This window comes from Scatophagus argus, chromosome 14 (genome assembly GCF_020382885.2).
Source record: "Scatophagus argus isolate fScaArg1 chromosome 14, fScaArg1.pri, whole genome shotgun sequence".
Classification (NCBI taxonomy): domain Eukaryota; kingdom Metazoa; phylum Chordata; class Actinopteri; family Scatophagidae; genus Scatophagus; species Scatophagus argus.
The window spans coordinates 23,179,928-23,201,111 of NC_058506.1; the positions used below are offsets into that span (position 1 = coordinate 23,179,928).

The window sequence follows — 21,184 nt, forward strand, 5'->3', positions numbered from 1 at the left end:
GATAGAAAAGCCTTGTCTTAGTATTACTGCTTTAGTTATACAGTCAATGGTCTGTGGTCACATATTTCTTTATAGATGAGCTTTTATTAACATGAAATGTTAGTAACAAGATGGTACAAAACTGTGGAGGTTCCATATTTACAACACACATTCACTCACTTACATGTTACCAAATAAAAAATTGTGTAAATAGACAACAATACAAAGCTTACAGTATACTTTCAAACAAGACAGTTCCAATTCACAGGGATAAGAGTTTTTATTCTTCTGTTATCTCATCAGGTCAGAAAAGTTCCCTCAAGATCCCTCAGATCAGTTTGTTCTGACCTGGAGTCAGATCCTAAATAATATTTGTAAATAAAGCTACTGCCTAAAAACAAATAATGATCAGTGAAGACACTAAAAGAGATGGTTCTATCAGTCATATCTATGATTATTATTTTCACAAGCGACTGGTGTCAGTGTGATAACGTGTTAGCCACAACTACTTATACTGTATATATTTATCTATTTATACTGTTATCACTTGATATTAGTGAGTTGTTGTTGTTGTGAGTTTTTTTTTAAAAAAAAATCATTTTATCTTACACTTTATCTGTTGTCTCACTGAAAATTTCAGTGTACAGCTGTGCAATGATAATAAAAGCCATTCTGTTCTCTTGTAGCTATACTTTATAAAGCGATAATATGTGAGTGTTGTGCTTACAGCTTGTTCTATTATCTGCAAAAGGTCAGATATATAAATAAATGGTTTTTAAATTAAATAAATTAACTTTAAAACTGGAGGAATTAAACAGAAAATGCAAAATGGATAGTTTTACATCACTGCCATCTAAATCTGCTGTAGACAGGTTTTGAATTACAAGCCTCCCAGTGGAAAGGTGTAATCCCTAATGTTAACTTTAATTTAAAACCCCTGCAGGACGTATTGAGTCTTACTGACACCAACTTAACACTGACTGAAAATCAGCAAAATTAATCAGTGCAGTGACGAGTTTGACATGGCTCTGTTGTTGTTGGACAGATGAAGATGTGGACTTGAAGCTGATTTTACTGAGGAAGACATTTTAGGAAAGACATTATCTGTTTTATTGAGACTTGGCACTTATGACATTATGGCATCAGTATTATCTGAACGCTACCACCATGTACTGTTGGTATGCATTAAACTGCAGCTTTGGAGTTTTAACACTAATTATTTATTTTAAACTATTAATGCCTGACAAACCAAACAAACAAACAAACAAAAAACAAACAAAAATCAAACTGGTGAGAAGGTCCCAACTTCAAGACGAAGTTTCTGGTGGCTCAGAACTAGCAGCCCGAACTGCAGTGTGGACATAACAAACAAATTTCCTGCTGGGAAATTTAATCCAAACCCTCATAGTTGAGTTATGAAGGCTGCTGCTCCTACACAGGTGCAGTGGTGTTGGCCCATGATGGGAAGGAGTCCAGGCCAAACATGACGCGACCCCAACTGTTGATGGCCAGACTGATGCAACCAATGCCAATGATGTTCATCACCACACCTGACTTTGCCTGTAGGGGTTGCAATGGAGGAAGATGTTATCATGACTTCATGGCTGGTCTGAAAAGTCTCTTTCCCCCATCCTAACAAAAGCAGGACTCACCATGTCAGACACTTTGAGGAAACCGTAGGAGAAGACGATGGCGTTGGGGGGTGTGGCCACTGGCAGCATGAAGGCGAATGAGGCGCTGAGGGTGCAGGGGATCATCACGTACAGAGGGTTCAGGCTTATGGACTGTGACTGGCTCAGGACACACACAAAAAGACAGTTGTCCTTCAGTATATGTCAATAACGAGTGTTTTGTGTCCATTCACAAAGTTACAAAGCCCAGACTACACACGCCTCATCAGTCGTCCAGACTTTACTTCTATGTCACCATGCAACACAGCACCATCTGCAGGTGAAAGTCCTGCCCATCTCACCATCTGCTGTTAAGGTTATTGTCTGTCTTGTCTGTCTGTTGTTGGCAGCAACAATCAGCACTACTGTTTTCACAGAGTCCATCTGAGGAGACTCAGTGGGAAGACGAATGCTAGACTGCTGAGGGACAGTCAGGACAATTTGTGTGAGCGTTCAGCCTCTGTTAAAGCCACATGAAGAGGTGGTCGGGTGGATGTTGACCACTGTATGAAGCTGTGGACGGCACGAGATAAACAAATGAAACATAATAAATAAATTTTTCTGATCAAATGTTTCTTTTCTTTTTCTGTTCTCTTCTCATCTGCTCCTTAACTTCAGTTTCTTCTGCTTTACTGATTTTTCTGTTAAGGTCAAACATCTGCAGTGAACAGATGTGAACATGCTGTCTGTGCCACATGTGGATGAGTGTGTTTTTTCATACCATGGAGGCCAGGATTGGGAGGAAGAGTGTTGCCGTGGCAACGTTGCTTGCACACTCAGTGAAGGTGGCAATCAGGAGGCAGAGGATGACGGCGATGGCCCAGGGAGGGATGGAGTGGAGCGGCGTCATCTGAGTGCCGAGCCAGCGGGACAAACCCGACTCCTACGGGACAAAACGGCATCAGCAAGTACGATACGAACTGAAGACTCTGCTGAACTTTAGATTCAAAAGGAGCACACACACACACACACCTCACTGCCTTTGGCCAGAGCAAAGCCTCCACCTAGCAGGAGGACAATGTTCCAGGGCATCTTCTTCTGAGTCACCTGCCAGCTGAGCAGAGGTGGAGCTGGGCCTCGTGACACCAGTGACTCTGATTGGATGAGAAATGTTTTAAATTACACAGGTGTGGTCAGCGATTACTGATGTGGAGTTTCACTTCACTGTAACACGAGCTTTCGGTCTGTCAGACCTTCATCACAGCAAACTCAACTCAACAGTGGACAGGCTCGTAACCAAACCAAATAATCCATTCTAGTCATTAGATGCAGTACACCTGTGCACATCATGTGGTCAAAGTTCTGCCTTCTGGGAGTTGTAGTTTTAAGTGCTAAATGAGTATTGTGGGTCATACAAATGGAAGCAGCAGAACCCTCAGAACCCTCGTTCAGACCCACAGCCTGAATGTTACCCACAGTGTCAGTCCATAAACACGTTACCTGTGTGTGTCTGTGTGTTACCTATGTTTTACCTGTGTGTGTGCTTCCTGTGTGTTACCTGTGTTTGAGCTCCTCCAGAAGCAGAGGAAGTGTGGTGGCTCAGAGGGAAGAACAAACAGCAAAACAGCCACAAACAGAGAGACGGTGGCATCAGTGACGAACCTGCACAGACAAACAGAGAGAAGAAGACGTGATCGGATTAACAGGTTGTGCCGTCATCTGACTGTTCATGTCATTCATAAAACATCACTTCCCTTGTTGTATTTTCTGTCCATGTGTTTTTAGCAGAAACAGGCAGTGAACACATCTTTTAAGTTATGTTGAACATGTTATCAAATAGCTGAGCACGTCCGCCACCAGCTGTCCCAGATGGACCTGATAGTTCGGGTGGAGTTTGTTTGTGTCTCCTGGTGGGTCTTAGTCCGTGGCCACTGGCAGCATCCCTCTCTGTTAGCTCTATGTTTGGTCTCCACCTCCTCAGTGTATCTGCTGTCTGCAGCTTGTGCACGTGACAGTGAGGCAGAACAGATAAATGACGTAAAAGCTGAATCATTTTCTTGTCAGTGATTGACATCAGCTGAAGTTTGTCCAGTTGCGTCTGAGCTTCACTATCAATCTGTGTAAACAGGAAACATGTTGAAATCTTCTCTTTGCACAAACTGCAGGTCCAAGGTGAGTGATGGTCCCACCTCACCTAAAAACCAGGCCAAGAGATCATGAATCTGTCCTGCTGCCTTTAACTCCTTGTTTCTCATGATTAGGACAAAGAAACGTCACACTGAGCTGCACCTCAGACCAATACCTCTAACACCCACCAACATCTGGCTTTTGTCTTTAGTGTGTAGGGTACAATCTGATGCTGTGATGCTTGTTGGAGTGTAAATAGTTTTCCATCTGTCTCCAGTCATCGTTCAGTCTTCAGTAAGACCAAATACAAGTCACTCATAGGCTGCGTCTGGCTCCCGCCTATTTTACAACATCTAACAAATAGAGACTTTGAGTTGGGACCCTAATTGTTTACTCATGTACTCGATATGCACAACTAAAACTGAAAATCCAGGCAGTAACATGTTCCAATCATCGGTATGGTTAGTCATCCTAACATCCTGGCTATAGAGATGGTAAAGTTAGTCGCTCGACCTCTTTGTTCCCTGCTGACACATGTCAACAGCTGTTGGATGGACTGTGATGAAATGTGGTTCAGATATTCATGTTTCCCTCTGGATGAACCGTAGTAATTCTGGTGATCCTCTGACTTTTCATTTAATGCACCATCATGCCAACGTTTTAATGTGTCCAGCACTTTGGTCTAAACACCCGCAGGACTGATGATCACATCAGCCTCAGCACCTTGTGTATATTTATATTAGCTAATGCTAACATGCTAAACTAAGATGGTGCACGTGATAAACATTACAATTGCTTGCATTATCATTGTGATAATGCTCATGACACCTCTTCAACTACCTCACACTGCTTCATTCACAGTAGCCTCTTTATGCTAAAGCTAGCCTGACATTCAAGGCTAATAGGGCTGATGTAGGGTTTGAGTTCCTGACTTCAGACTGGTTTGGTCCTACTTCATTTACATTACTGAATCACAAGTTTCAGTACAGCAGAATTAGACTAAAGCAATAAGAGCTAAAACATAAGTAAAAGTGCAAGAGTAGAAAACAGGAGAACATGAGAGAGTGAAGGGGTGTTAGAGGGTTAGGGTTGTTAGGATGATCCTTTAGTGTGAGAGGTTTACTTACATAATCTTCAAGTTGAATTGCAAATAAAATGTTTTTAAAATGTATGCCTTGAACAGCAGTGAAAAACTGAGCAGAAAACTGCAGTAGCCAATGAGAGCGAGCTGAAGCATCATCTACCAGATGCTGATGTTAGCTTGTAGCAGCAGTTTGCACTTGCATTGCTGATCCTGACAAATTCTTTTAGAATAAAATCTGCGTGGTGGATTGTAATCTGGAAGACGTTTGCTCGAGTTTGACCAAAACAGTTCAGACTCAAGGCTTATGTCAATTCAGTTGTTGGTAACTAAAACAGATTAAAATCTTTGTGATTTTTTTTGATGACAAGAACAAAAACAGAGTTTTTGTTAACTAAAAACTGAGATCTAAAAAAGGTAAAAAACCAACGATACAAATACTCCGATGTGAATTCTGTGCCTATTTAGAAAGTAATTATCAGTCAGTGTCTGCATATCACAAACTCCTCAGACTTTTCACTGAACTGAAAACATGATGTGGACTTAAAAGGATTTACCAGGACAGGACAGAAATTATTGATTTTTCTCTCTTCTGAGAATTTTCTTTAATTTCCAAGTCGATGTGTTGAATAAAAACATGACCTGTCAGGACAAACAGATCAATGCTTTGTGTGACCCAGCTGGCAGCTGATGAATGAGTGTGTGTTGATGTGAAAGCAGGTGACAGGTGAGGGGGTGGAGCCCGCTGAGACGAAGACTGAGATTTCCTATGGCCAACTTGATTGGAAATGACCTCAGACCATCTTGTCCTGGTGAGGTGTGGTATGAGGTATCTCATATCTCTCAGTTGTTTAGTCAATCAAACAGTTTCTAGTGTCGTGAAAATCAATCAGTGCTATATATATAAGTAGTTAAGGATAAAGGCGTCATCTTCTTACAAGATCCATGAAAAATATGGACAGAAACAGGTCTGGATGTGTGGATGAGATGTTTTCAAATACCAGCTCTTAATCAACATGTTCCTGACAGCCTGGATGACTAATAAACTGAACCTAACACTGAGGTGTATGAATGGTGATGTGTCTGCTTAGTTTACAAAGTGACAATGAACTCAGCAGAACAAAAGGATTTCCACTTTTACATGTCACAGCTGCTGCAGCCTCTTTTAAGGAGGTCTCATCCAGCATGTGGGAGATGGTCCCTGAAAGTTTCAATAGGAAAGCTAGAAACCAAAAATATTCTATGAAAAGATCAAATGTCATCTTTGAGTCACTTGTTCAAGTTTGTTTTCACCTCATGGTGGTTGCCACTGGCTCATTACTGCCCCCTGAGGACAGCATACACCTGCTGGTACATGGTGGCTGGTGAGAACTGCAGTTGTAGTGGGCGTCTTTCCTGTTCTCAGCTGATTTCAATAAATTACTGCTTGTGGTCTGGTTTTGGATCGCAGACGTGCAGAATCTGAATGGTAACGTCTAAACACTTCCCACATTATTGGTTACAGTAACATTGAGCTTGGAATCTGTTCACACTTGAAAATGTTTCATGAAATCTGCCGTGAATAAATCTGTCACATCTGTTTCATGAATTAATTTTCTATACCGCTTATCTGTCAGGGTCACAGGGGGCTGGAGCCTATCCCAGTTGATTACAGGCGAGAGGCGGCGTACACTCTAACCTGAAAATGATTTTATTGCTCAAATTAAAGTTACTTAATTCAGCTCTGATTCTGCTGTTGGTTGATCAAAAAATGTGATTCTGTCATTTACAGTAAAACTTTTTTTCAGTGGAGATGACTCAGAGTTATAAAAAAGTCTTAAAGAAGATGTGAAGACTGTGAACCTGTGGTACGTTTCATTCACTCAGTATAGCTCTTCTCTTCTTTTTTCCTACAATTATGGAAATTGTAAATTGTTTTTTATCGATGCCTAGCTCTGTTTTTCACTATTCACTATTCACTAACCCTAACCCTAACCCTAACCCCTCTGCTGTAACAATGTGAATTTCCCCATTGTGGGACCGAAACGAAAATCTTATCTTATCTTATCTTATAATAATGACAGCCTCTGCTGAAGAGTGCAGTTCATATAGCGATCGTTTTTGGCTCAGCTCACTAAAGTTTACTGTTTGTTCTCAGGACACGTTCGTTCTGTTTGTTCTTCACCTCTGGTTCCTGTGTGTTCATGGATTTTGCCCCCAGGTCTGTGTTAACCTGCATCTGGGGTCAGTCAGGCTTCTGAATCTTTTTTTCCACTTTCCATTAATGCAGGATCAGCACTGACTGACTCACACAGATGTGACAGATTTATTCACGGCAGCGTTTCTGTTAAACAAGAACTCCAGACTGCAGTTTAAAGAAGCTTTCAGTCTAATGATTGAATCTACTGCAGTGCACACTGTGTCCACAGAAACATACGGAGGAAACGTTTACGTCAGTGGAAAACAGAAAACTATAGTCCGATTATTATGTCCACAGTTTGTGTTAATCCATGAAGAGTTTTATTTATATCCCATTTTATTACTGACTCAGACTTGGCCCAGCTGGTGCTTCTCTTTTATAACCATAACATTCAAGTCACAGCAGTGTATGTTCAGCAAAACATCTTGCTGTTGTGAAGGTATCTCAAGGATCCTTAAAGAATTTTCTGACAAAGTAGATGAAAAAGTCTGCTGTGATATAAAACCCATTTTTTTAACCCATTTCTGAAGATGTGACTCTGTTTACTGATCTAAACAAAGAAGGAAGTCAGAAACATAGAAAGTTTTTGCTTAGTTTGTTAAGCCCCGAGCTGAGCTTTTAGGTACTCACTCGGCCTTGGCATTGAAAACGTGAGTGGCCCAACCATCCATGAAACGCGGGTCTCGTGTGAACCACAGCACCACCATGAGGATGAAAAGTGCGAGAACGCTGACCTCTGCGTAACTCATTGGGCCCAAACGCCGATGTTCATCCCTGATCACTTCATACGCCCTTTGCTCCTTCTCTGACTGGACTGTCCTGCAACCCCACGTCCTCCGTAGGCTACAAGGAATGAAGATCAAAATGTACATTTACCACAAATTAAATTACAAAACCACAGCTTTAATGTGATAATGCCATCTGCATGTAAACGATCACACAGTAATCAGTAACATCTGAGGTTTTGGAACTTTACTACGATGCACAGGAAGGTCAGGGTGAAACTGAGTGCTTTCTGTCAAGCAACTCACTTGCAGCCAATATAGAGAAACTGGAGCCAGAACCAGGCTAGGATCAGCATCAGTATCATGGTGGGGAAGGCGAACGCAAACCAGGACGCAAAGTTGATCACGTCACCGTTCTGAGGAAAAAGTCTATGAGAAAGAGCAGACGTGAAGTCACAACAGCTTACAGATTTTAAGTTTTTGAATGAACAAATGTGAGTCCTGGTGGCTTCTGCTGCTGCAGAAGAATTCAGTTCATTTCAGAAAACACTGATGATTGATTGATAAAAAAAAAAAATTCTGTTTGTTTTTGGAGCAGTCATGTTTTAGCACTCACTGGTTCATCTGCCCGACCAGAATCAGGTTCGGTCCGGTTCCTGTCAGAGTAGCGATCCCTCCGATGCTGGCAGCATAGCACACACATAGCAGGAGGCCTTTACTCATCGTCCTCCTCCTCTTCTCCTCTTCATCACTGAGCTGCTCCTTCTCTATCTGACAGGAGGTGTTCTCCATACACACCACCACTACCACACACAGTTTGTGGAGACAGTTAAAGGACAGATTTCCACACTTCCAATCGTGATTGTGTTACACATCCTGCATCTTTCCTAAACTGACAGATGGTGGACTCACCAGGACCGTGGCTGGTGCTGTCTGATGGGGGTTTGTCCTGTGGTGTAGGTTTGACTTTGTCCACCTGACCCTGTGACAGTACTTGGTGCTCAGGGTACATGTTGTCTGGGGGGTTGCTGATCTTCTCTGAATTGCCTTGTGGTAACATGAGCCCGTTCAGACCTGGAAATGAACATTCAGAAGTTCAGTGTCCGTCGTCTCTTTAGTCTCTTAATAATCCACAGGCTTTCAGCGTGAGTGAGCCAAATGACATGACGGAGAGAAGACTGGAGCTTCTGACTCTGGTCATCTTTTGATATTTGATGTTGGTTTTGAAATACTGCATTTGTGCTTTGTTGCTTTGTAAAGTTGTTCCTATCATTCAATCCAAAGTCCAAAGTCAACTAACATTCATTCGAAAGCCTTATTCTTAGTCTCTCACATCCTACCTGGAAAACAGTACAACCACTTTTTATTGCTGTATTGTACCGCGCTCCTGGCCCATACTCTGAATTTCCACTGGAATTTTCAGAGTTCCTATAGAGTCACATCCTTAAAACTAATAAAGTAATTATTATGGGCGATTTCAACATCCACGTGGACGATGGTAACGATCACCTTTGCGCAGCATTTATTTCACTATTAGATTCAATTGGCTTCTGTCAGTGTGTACATAAACCCACTCACTGCTTCAGTCACACTCTTGACCTTGTTCTGACATATGGCATTGAAGTAGAACATTTAATACTCTTTGAACAAAATCCTTTTTTATCTGACCATTGCTTAATAACTTTTTAGTTTGTACTATTTGACTTCATACCACCAAGAAAAAACTCCTACACTAGATATCTGTCTGACAGTGCTGTGGCTAAATTTAAAGAAGCAGTTCTATTGTCATTTACTTCAGTATCATGTCCCCATACGAGTGAACAATACAATAATCCCTCTCAAATCAACCATTTCGTGGACAGTGCTGCAAGCTCATTAAGGACAACGATAGACTCTGTTGCCCCGCTAAAAAAGAAACGCATAAAGCAAAATAGACTTGCACCCTGGTATAATACAGAGCTTTGCAAATTAAAGCAAAATACCTGAAAACTTGAAAGGAAATGGCGTTCCTCCACGCTTATTGAATTTCACTCAATCTGGCAGTACAGTCTTAGTATCATGCCTGGTGTTTTTTTGTTATGCTTTGTCTTTTGATTTCAGTCCATGTGCCATGTTTCATGTTTGTCTTGTCATGTGTTTCCATGTTTTATGTTCAAGGGTTATGTCATGTCCTGTTTTATTTTGAAAGCGTCTCTTCCCCTGTGTGCCCTGTTTTCATGTAGCTTTGCTTTTGGTTTTCTCGATTGCTTTCTCCCACCTAATGTGTGTCACCTGTGTCTCATTGTCGTGTCTATTTAGTCCTTGTCTTCCCAGGTACCTGGGTCAGAGTGTTATTTTTGAATGTCTTCATGTTATGCCAGGATCTGTTTTTTTCTATTCGCCATGACATGTTAAGCCAGGAAGTTATGCCACAGATTTTCTTCATAGATCCCACGCTACTGAAGGTGTGTGTGTGTTTTTTTGAGTTTTGCTTTAATTAATTAAAGATTTTGTTCAGACCTCTGCCTCGCATCACTGCTTTTTTTGACTCTACATCAGGGCTCAACCTTTTCTGCGTCAGCGACACTGACCTACTTGACACTTAGATTATATAGGAAGGTCCTACTGACTGCCAGAGCAGCCTGTTACTCGAAATTAATTGAGGATAACAAGCATAATCCCAGGTTTCTCTTCAGCACTGTAGCCAGGCTGACAGAGAGCCATAGTGCTATCGAGCCTTATGTCCCTGTGACCCTCAGCAGCAATGACTTTACAACCTTTTTTAACGACAAGATCTTAAACATTAGAGACAAAATTCAGCACCTACTGACCTCAGCTGGTACTGATCAACATCCAAACACTGGAACCTTAGAAACAACAGTAGAAACAGATAATCATCTTCACTGTTTTTCTCCTATTGATCCTCATCAGTAATATTCACTTATATATTCATCCAAGCCAACAACATTCCTCTTAGACCACATCCCTACTAAGTTACTCAAAGAAGCTTTACCCTTACTTAGCACCTGTCTATTAGACATGATCAATCTGTCCCTAATAACAGGCTATGTACCCCAGTCCTTTAAAATAGCTGTAGTCAAACCTCTCCTTAAAAACACACACTTGATCCAGAGGTTTTAAGCAACTATAAACCAATATCTAATCTTCCATTTCTTTTCAAGATCCTTGAAAGAACAGACGCCAATCAGCTATGTGACTTTCTTCGTAATAATACCTTATTTGAGAATTTTCAATCTGGCTTTAGAGCTCATCATAGCACAGAAACAGCATTGGTCAAAGTCACAAATGACCTCCTAATGGCATCAGACAAGGGATTTATCTCTGTCCTTGTACTGTTAGACCTTAGTGCTGCATTTGACACCATTGACCACTCTATATTACTGCACAGATTGGAACACCTAATTGGCATTAAAGGAACTGCATTAAGCTGGTTTCAGTCTTATTTATCAGATCGATCTCAATTTGTTCATGTTAATTATACATCATGGGCGGCACGGTGGTGCAGTGGTTAGCACTGTCGTCTCATAGCAAGAGGGTTCCAGGTTCGAATCCCGGTCTGGGCCCTTCTATGTGGAGTTTGCATGTTCTTCCTGTGCCTGCGTGGGTTTTCTCCAGGTTCTCCGGCTTCCTTTACCAATACCAAAAACATGCACATTAGGTTAATTGGCTGCTCTACATTGCCCCTAGGTGTGAGTGTGAGAGTGTGTGGTTGTCTGTCTTTGTATGTCAGCTCTGCGATTGACTGGTGACCAGTCCAGGGTGAACCCGCCTCTCGCCCGTAGTCAGCTGGGATAGGCTTCAGCACCCCCACGACCCTGACAGATAAGCGGTATAGAAAATGGATGGAATTATACATCATCCACACTCACAAAAGTTTGTCACAGAGTTCCCCAAGGTCCTGTCCTTGGGCCAGTGTTATTCATCCTTTATATGCTCCCTATCAGTGATATTATTAGGAAACACTCCATACATTTTCATTGTTATGCAGATGACACACAATTGTACTTGTCAATGAAACCAGAAGAAACAAATCAGCTAGTCAAACTTCAGGTATGTCTTAAAGACATAAAAAACTGGATGACTTGCAATTTTTTACTTCTAAATTGAGACAAAACTGAATTTATTGTTCTGTGCCCTGAACACCTTAGAAACAAATTATCCAGTGATATAGCAATGCTAGATGGCTTAGCCGTGGCCTGAAGCTCCACTGTAAGGAATTTAGGAGTTATCTTTGACCAGGACATGTCCTTTAACTCGCACATAGCAAATATTTCAAAGACTGCATTCTTTCACCTTCGCAATATTGCAAAAAATAAGGCACATTCTGAGTCAGAGAGATGCAGAAAAATTAGTCCATGCATTCATTACCTCCAGGCTGGATTGTTGTAACTCCCTTCTATCAGGCTCCCTTAATAAATCTGTAAAGACTCTCCAGCTAATCCAGAACGCTGCAGCAAGATTACTCCCAAGAACCAGCATGAGAGATCATATTTCTCCTGTACTGGCTTCTCTACATTGGCTACCTGTAAAATTCAGGATAGATTTTAAAATTCTCCTCCTCACATATAAAGCCCTGAGCGGTCAGGCGCCATCCTGTCTTAAAGAGTTTATAGTTCCCTATTATCCCACCAGAGCTTTGCGTTCTCAAAATGCAGGGGTACTTGGGGTTCCTAGCGTCCTCAAAAGCATATTGGGAATGAGAGCCTTTAGTTATCAAGCTGCATTTCCAGTATTTCTAGTATTATTACTGCTGCAATGCATTTCTGCTTCTGTGCTCCTTCTCTCACGCTCCACCCCCCTCTCCCTCTCTCTCTTTGTCTGTCTATCTTTCTCTCTCTCTCTCTTTCTTTCACTTATCGTACCTTTCTCCAACATCTTTGGAGTAGCAGTTTGTGGGATGCTGCTAGTTTTCTCCTCATGTTCTCGGTGCACAATGACACTCTGCCTCTGGTTCTGCAGGGAGGGTTCAGGGTCTGCGTTGCAGTTGAGCTGATCCAGGATGGCCTGGACAATGGGAACCATCATGGCAGTGGTGGCTGTGTTGCTGATCCACATGGACAGGAAGGCGGTCACTCCCATGAACCCAAGCATCAGCCTGGGAGACAGATCAACATCAAAAACCTCTTCAGCAATTGATTAGAGAACCAGAACCCCTGATGATTTAAAACCAGTTAAGGTGTAAAGTCAACCAGTGTGACCAATGAACTTTGACACAAGTCTGTGGGAAGTTAGCTCCAAGATGACCGTGACCATGAAGACTCATATTAGCTTTGGCAGAGTATTAGACTAGAAATAATTTTTTGAATGAGGACTGTGGATTTTGTCCTCCAAAATCGAGTGATTACGGTGTGTGCATATGAACCTTAAGATAACATATGAACCTATAAAACACTGTTTTTCATTGACACGTTCTTGAAATTGTGTGTTTCGTTGGTACTGTGTACCCATGCTAGCGTGGCTCCAGAGACAGCAGTTTGTCCGACTTTGGGTCAACATGAAAAATCTTGATGACAACATTCTTAGTCTCCACAGGACGAGCCCTAAGGACTTTGGTCATCAGGGGTTTCCTCTTAATGTATGTTTCATTAAGAGCCTTACAGTAAGTACTTGTATTGTAATCCTGTTGTACAGTGAAGCGTACTCACAGGGCAGGTCGGACCCCCACCAGCAGCAGAACTCTGAGTGCAATCCGTTTGTGGAGGTTCCAGTGCTCCACAGCCACAGCCACCATCAGCCCCCCCACAAACAGCATGTTGGTGTCCTTCAGGTACTGCATACACACCTGGACAAATCAAAGGACAAACTACTTGTCAGCAGGTCTTTGGGACCTACAAAATGAAGGCAAATTAAAGGGGTGAGGATGAGTGAATGTTCAACTAAACAACCCATTTACTCCATCATCTTGTTACACAGGAATAATTTCCCAAGAGGAAAGTCTGTCTGTCTGTCACAGAAGTGATAAAAGTAATAAATATGATTTCAAACTGGTGTATTAAAGGCTATTGTATGAGACTATTGTGAATTCTTTCTTTCTTTCTTTTTAGGAGGAATTTGTCACTGATACTTTACTGCTTTAACTTTGGATTAAATCTTTAAACCGCAAGTTAGTTAAAGCCACTACGGAGGTGAGTCAGTTCACTATTTCAGGTTAATCAGTCAGCCTCTCACAGTGTTTGTGACTCCTTTTCCGTCATCTTCAGCCTTTTTGTTTCCTGTTCTGCAGACTGCTGACTGACTGTTGACTGTGATGCCAATGTTTATTCAGTCCAGTAAAACTCGCTGTCTTCCCTTACAGAGAAAAAACAGACAGTCAGTCAGTCCTCTGAGGAACCATCAGACCCCTGGAGTAAAAATAGTTATAACTGATCAAGGAATAATTTAACTTGGAAAATTTGTTTGCAAATTAATGAGTCGTAATCAAATTAAAAAGTTTGATCTAGACCTGCTCTAATTGGAAAGTGTCATGAAACAACTGTTGTTGTTATCTGGTGCTATATAAATAAATTGAACTGAATTAATGAAAATCCTGAGGATGGTTCAGAACACGCAGATGCAGTTTGATATTAAACTAAAAATCAAACACTGAAAATAAAATGAAGGCTACCTCTTTATTTTCTTTTATTTACCTGGCGCTTTGGGGGAATGTGTGTGTGTCCGTCCCCTGACTTACGTCTTTGGATTCCATGATGCCCAGGACAGGAAACAGGATGGTTGGCAGCAGCGCTGTCACTGCCAGCGGCAACACCTCAGTACACCAGTACACTGCCATGAGGGCGATGACATAAGCACAGGCCGCCTCCTGCACACACACACACACACACAGAAATCCTTAAATTAAACCTGACTGAGTGTTGATGAAGGTAAGAAACTGATGCAGCTTTTTCTCCAGTTGGTGCCATAAAAGCAGAATGAACAGCAAAAGGAGATGATCTGAATGTTTGCACAAAGGAGAACTTTATGTTGCATAAAACCACCTGAAACTGCTTCTTCCTATTTGTTTACATATATTTAAAGTTGTGTGACTTTCTGGAAAATGAAGCAGCAGTGGTGTAGCAAGCACTCACATCCTGTACTGCAGTAAAAGTACTAATGCCACACTGTAAAATTACTCTGCTTTGTGAAAATTTACAAGAGACAAGATACAAGATAGGTTTATTTGTCACACACACACAATCATACACGGTACAATGTGCAATGAAATTCTTTTTGTCCCTGCTACCAAAAAATAAGTAAGTAAAATAACAGAAACCTTATAAAAATAATAAAAGTAAAAATGTGAGAATGTGCAGTATTTACAGTATTTAATTTATGGCAGCAGGGAGAGGAGTGAGTGTCCGGGGTGATGGGGCTGCCTTCAGTAAAAGTATAATTAGAGAAAGTGTACTTAAAGTTTTCACAGTAGTAGAAGTACTTGTTACAGCGCAGCATCCACTGTGGCTGTTGTGCTGTTCTGTCTGATCCCTGATCAGATGATTCACACCAGAACCCTGTTATATAATCTATAAAAGCACAAACATGAAATCTGTTTTTGGAGAAACTGTTGAAACAGACTCATGCTGTGGACTCGCAGGCTAAATCTCACCGTATGTCAGGTCTCACATCTGTCTGTCAGGTCACATGACTGTTCTTGTTCATTTACCTACTGGATTCCAGAATCCAGCTGTGACCGGTCCAATTTCACATAACAGCCTTCCCCTGTGAAAAAAACGACTGATTTGTGCAGACATGATGATGGTGATGACAGCACCTCAAACTATAAAATAATGCAGGACATGAAATACTGCTAATGTGCAACAGCAAATCATCTGAAAAACACTTACTTAAGTATATACTTAAATGTTGGTATTCCCTGTGATTTCAAAACTAATTGGTCCCAACTTAGGGACAACAAAAGCTGGCGAACCTGCAGTCTTTATTTACTTCACGTGTGCTCAAACTTGCAGGCAGGCATTTCCTGTACCCTGTGGTAACAGTCTAATCACTGCTAACGAAAAGATGAAGGTCTTGGTTAAATACTAGAAAAGCTCTTTGTGGGTTTAAAGGATGAACAGTTTGTTGTCACTGGAGATTTCAACTTTACAAATCTCAAGTCAGTTCTCCCTAAATTCCATCAGCATGTGGACTTTGCAACAAGAGAAGTGAACACGCTGAACCTTGTTTACACAAACATCCCGGTGTATATTGCACATCGTGTATCGTGTGGAGCCCCGCCCCCACCTCGGACACTCAAACCACGTCTCTGTTATGCTAATTCTAGCAGACAGATCACTTGTCAAATGTGTCAAACCGGTTCTCACAGAAAGCTGCTGGACCATACAGACAAAATTCCTGGCAGAGTGCTCAGGGGACATGCAGACCAGCTAGCAGCTGTCTTCACTGATGTCTTCAACATCTCCCTGAGCAGTGCCATCATTCCCACATGCTTAAAGTCAACTACCATCATCCCCATACCAAAGAAGACTCCAGTGTCCTGCTTCATAATGAAATGCTCTGAAAGGCTCACCATGAGGCACACCAAGACCCTGCTGCCACCCTCACTGGACCCCCTGCAATTCGCATATTGTCCCAACTGCTGCACAGACGATACCATTGCCACCACCCTCCATCTGGCTCTTATCCACCTGGACAATAAAGAGACATACCGACGTATGCTGTTCATGAACTTCGGCTCAGTCTTCAGCACAAACATCCCACAACATCTGATTGGCAAGCTGAGCCTGCTGGGCCTGAAGACCTCCCTCTGCAACTGGATTCTGGACTTCCTGACAGGGAGACCTCAGACAATCGGCAGCAGCATCTCCAGCACCACCACACTGAGCACTGCGGCCCCACAGGGCTGAGTGCTCAGTCAACTGCTGTTCAATCTGTTGACTCATTGAACCCCATCATAAGGTTTGCTGATGACACAACTGTGGTGGATCTAATCAGAAACAATGATGTTTGATGATTGAGCAACAACAATGATGAGTCTGCATACAGAGAGGAAACAACTAGAAGCCTGGTGCAGAACCAACAACCTGTCTCTGAACGTGGACAAGACAAAAGAGATGGTTGTTGACTTGAGGAGAGACTGGGGAACCACATTCCGCTGACCATCAACGGATCCTCAGTGGAGATCATCAAGAGCACTAACCACTACATACATACTACATACTGAGATGAATTCTTTCCCCAAGCCATCGGACTCCTAAACTCCCCGGGACAGGACTGACACAGTCACAGTCACACACATACACAAACACGCACACAGTTCACACCTCTGCACTACACCCACTTTAACAACCGCACCTGAATGTCTTACTGTATTGTCTTGTCCCTCTTGTCTGTCTTGTGCTCGACTGTGTATATACTGTGGATATCCTAGCATATTTTTATTTTTATTTTTTAGGTTTTCATTCTATATTTATATGTTTGTTCTTTTTTGTATTTCTATTTTGTTTTACTTCTGTGTGACATCCTGGAGGAATGATGACTCCTTGAGCCCTTGAAAAGCATGTCATCCAAGTACCAAAGACACCTTCTCCAAAGTATTTTGAGTTACATGAAGTGCAGTTTAGTGTGGGGAACACATGAGAACCCGACAGGACTGCATCACGATGAGGTGAAATAAGCTGGTAAGGAGATACTGCTTTTTTGTCAGAGGCAGCTGAGCTGCTGACAGGAACCTGGAGCCTGGAGAACTCTATCCAAACACGTCGTCTCTGCTGATCTTTACTTTCATTCATGTAAAGACACACCTGTAGACACACACACACCTGCTGGGATTATGAGTCCATCAAGTGTGGATTTCTGGGAAAAGTTTCTGAGGAGCAGAAGCTGAAGCAGAAAATGTTCATATGATCATCTTTTAGAATTTTTTTTAATCAGTGATGAAATGGAAAGTACATTTACACAAGTACTTGAATATTTTCATTTTATGAACTTTTTTCTTTTACTCCACTACATTTTTGTTGTACTTTTCACTCCACAAAATTCACTTAAACTGTCAATGGACCAGTTTCTTAATGTAATAAATGTTGTTTGCACAACTAACGTGGATGTTTGGACCGGGTCCCTGTAAATCTGACTTCCACTCTGCAGGTATGTCTGCCACCAGGTGTGAAATCAGACTGCTGATTGAGTAAGCCTGGCATCATCTGTGTCGGCTGTCGTGTCTTCTTTAGAGGCTAAATGAATGAAAAAACTTGTTGGTGTGTTTTTGTCCTGTGCTGTTGGCAGTTGATACACTGAGTGACTTTCTGAACTCTATTTATATAGTGCCAAATCACAGCCAACAGTTGTCTCATGACACTTTGGAGTTAGAGCAGGTCTAGACCAAACTCTTTAATTTGACTGCTTGAAAACAATGTTCCCAGTTCAAATGTATATAAAGTCATTAAAATGAGCTGCAGCATTAAAGTGATAGATGGATATATAGATAGATAGATAGATACTTTATTGATCCTGAGGGAAATTCAAGATGTGATGAACACATTAATGCATTACTAATTATGATCCAGTGTAAACATTTCTCTAAACGTTTCTCTGGACTCAGATGTTCAGTGCTGTCATGTTTTCTTTTGGACTTTTAAACTCTGTTTGTTAATCAGTGACAGAAAGCTGTGAACATAACCTGCCTGTGCAAACAAGAACCAGAAGCTCCAAACTACAACCAATTTGGCCACTTCAATAATCCAGTTTAGCAAACCAGCTGACCGGTAGAAATGGGGAGCTATGATGGTTAACTGATAAGGGTTAGTTCAAACTCATCTGACTGTGTTTGGTTGATACCTGATCTACTTTACTCAAGTACTGCCCTTGAGTAAATGTACTGAGTAAAAGCAGGATTTATGACTGTAGGGAGGATCATCTGATAAGTGGCATGTTGTTCTCAGAGATATTTTCAACTGAATTTTTATACTGTGGCTCCATATTATCCACCATCATATCATATTTTATTTTTTAACTTAGATTATTTGCTCAAACTATCACATTTTCACTCTACATGTCCATGTTTTGAAGACTTTAATATTGACTGTTCAGTTAAAATTTACAAACAGTCTCCTAACCCTGGCTGAATAATCGTGCTAACTGATTAATGACCTTGTCCTCATCTCCTTAAGGGTCTGACAAATATAGTAGTTGTGCATGACACAGACTACATACTGCTACTGATTAAATAATCTGAAATAAACAGTAACTCTCTGGAAAACAATCTTATCAAATTCAAGTCTAGTCAAGGAAAGTGATTGGGACTGATAGTACAGTAAATCCAAATTAATTGATTAACAATTTCACTCAATCAGTGGAGGATCTTGCTGAAAAATTGTGAAATGTAATGGAAGCATTTGAGACCTTACAAAGGTTTCTGACACTATGATGCATGACACATTTCAGAACAAAACAAAACTTAAACAATCCATTCTTTGCATCACGTCTTCAATGTAGAGAGCAACATGTTAAAATAAATGTGGTGTCCCACAGGGTTGAATGTTAGGATCTCTGCCTTTCAGCTAATGCATAAATGATTTGCCAACAGCTGGGGGTCAAATGTTTGCTGATGACACACATTCATTATTGTGAGATTCAACAATAATGATCAAACCCCAAATGGTAGAAAGATTATCAGTGGGCTTTTCCATGAAGGGAATTAATGAAGGTAAGCCGACAGCACAGATCAAGAGGAAACCACAGGTGTCAGTGATCTGAGAGTCTGAGGTTTTGCTTTGTCTCCCAGCACAAATTTGATGAATGTGTTAATAAAAAATGTGTTAATAAAAAAAAGTAAGTAAAAGTAAATCTGATCCGTTTAAGAATGAGGAAACATTAAAGAAACAGACAAGATATTAAAGCAGCTGTACAGGAACACAGTGATGACAATCTTTTTTCCATTCATCTTTTTCAGTAAATTTAATAAAAAGATGAAAGACTGAAAGAGAAGCCAACCTGTGATCACAGCTGAAGCTCAGGTGAGTGTCAACTTTGTATAACCAGGTCACATGATGAATTTAGACTTTTATTTATTTGCATAACTTACCTGAAGTTGTTTCATTAATGATGAGTTTGTTAAAGGAGAAAAGTCTGACACATAGAAGTACATACTGCACTGTAGTTCTGCATTTAATTAGTATAGTTACTCACTGCAGAGTCATATTACTAACATAAAATATAATCAGTTCCTACAGATAATAAATATGATTATGGGTTAATTAACTGAGCTCCAGACTGAGCACATTAATACATCAGTATCTAACAGAAAAACTTCACGGTCTGAGTCCTCGATCCTGATTGACTGCAGAATGAGTACTTTACCTTTGGTACTTTAGGTATATTTTGATGTTAATACTTTTCTACTTGAACAAATTTGGATTTAAACTGGTTAATGTCAGATAAGGTTGAACTGGTCTGTGCTGGATAAACTGGTTAGTGAACTGGTCAGTGAAATGATCTCACCGTGGTGCTGACGGCGAGCGGCAACAGGATGAATGGGCTGCAGATGAGGATGACGATGCTCTTCAACCTCCAGACCTGCTGCAACATTTTCACTCGCAGAAGAAGAACCGACATGGATGATGATGATGGTGGTGAAGGAAAAAATGATGATGATGCCAGTCTAAATGACTGAGAACTGTATCAAAGAGACTCTTCTCTCTCTTTACTGTACGCACTCAGTTTGAAACCCAACTTCTCTCCCTCCCTCCCTCCATCTGTCTGTCTCTCCCTCCATTTGTCTGTCCGTCTGTCTCTCTCCCTCCTTCCCTCCCTCCCTCCATCTGTCTGTCTCTCTGTCTCTCTCTCCCTCCGTCTGTCTTTGTCTCATTCTAACACATTTGTGATGCATTTCACAGTCGACAAAATAAATATTAACTTTATGTGAATTACCACACACACACACACACACACACACACGTTATCTCCACAGGGCAAACACAGGAGAGGAAATCAGATCTCCTGTTTACGTTACACTGAGCTTTTATATTCCTGCACTGATTTAACAGATTTGCATTCTGAGGAGAAACATCTGATAAGCATGAATGTGACAGACATGAACATGAACATGAAGCCTGATGTTCTACATGTCCTGGAGAACAGTCTGAAGACATCAGGGTGATTTTAGAGATTGTTTTACAAGTCTGTACGGTCTCAACAATAAACCTCCACTACGAACAACACCATCTGTCCGCTCTGTGGATTGATAAACTCACAACTTCTCTGAGTCAGTGACTTTTCATAGTCAGACTGAAGGTAAAACCTACAGTTTTTATTTTTCAGATAAAACATATGGCTGAAACGCTCAGTGTAACATAAACTTACCGTCAAAAACGTTACACACACTTTGAACAGGAGTCATATTCATCACAAACCTAACAAAAAACTGCAGCAAATAGCAGAAACGAGAACAAGGATGTTGAATGAATGTGAAAGTCATAAGAAACTTTACAAGATGAAGAATGTATCAAGTTACACATTACAAATCCCATAATAATAATAATAATAATGGTGG

General features: G+C 41.1%; 1 protein-coding gene across 2 annotated transcripts; it reads right to left on the reverse strand.

Moving 5' to 3' along the window:
* Positions 1-718: 718 nt before the first annotated feature.
* slc13a5a (solute carrier family 13 member 5a) lies at positions 719-20,391 on the reverse strand. 2 transcript variants are annotated; one of them, XM_046410708.1, is made up of 13 exons: positions 20,134-20,390; positions 14,372-14,500; positions 13,347-13,483; positions 12,564-12,796; positions 8,614-8,775; positions 8,318-8,504; positions 8,008-8,130; positions 7,607-7,819; positions 3,148-3,251; positions 2,622-2,743; positions 2,371-2,532; positions 1,632-1,769; positions 719-1,539 (listed from the first exon to the last, which is right to left on the reverse strand). In XM_046410708.1, the coding sequence occupies exons 1-13, from the start codon at positions 20,245-20,247 to the stop codon at positions 1,411-1,413; spliced, it is 1,953 nt and encodes a 650-aa protein (XP_046266664.1). In that variant the 5' UTR covers positions 20,248-20,390; the 3' UTR covers positions 719-1,410. The 2 variants fall into 2 exon arrangements, with proteins under 2 accessions (XP_046266664.1, XP_046266665.1); XM_046410709.1 differs by having other exon boundaries at positions 1,400-1,539; positions 1,632-1,773; positions 20,134-20,391.
* Between the last annotated feature and the right edge of the window lie 793 nt (positions 20,392-21,184).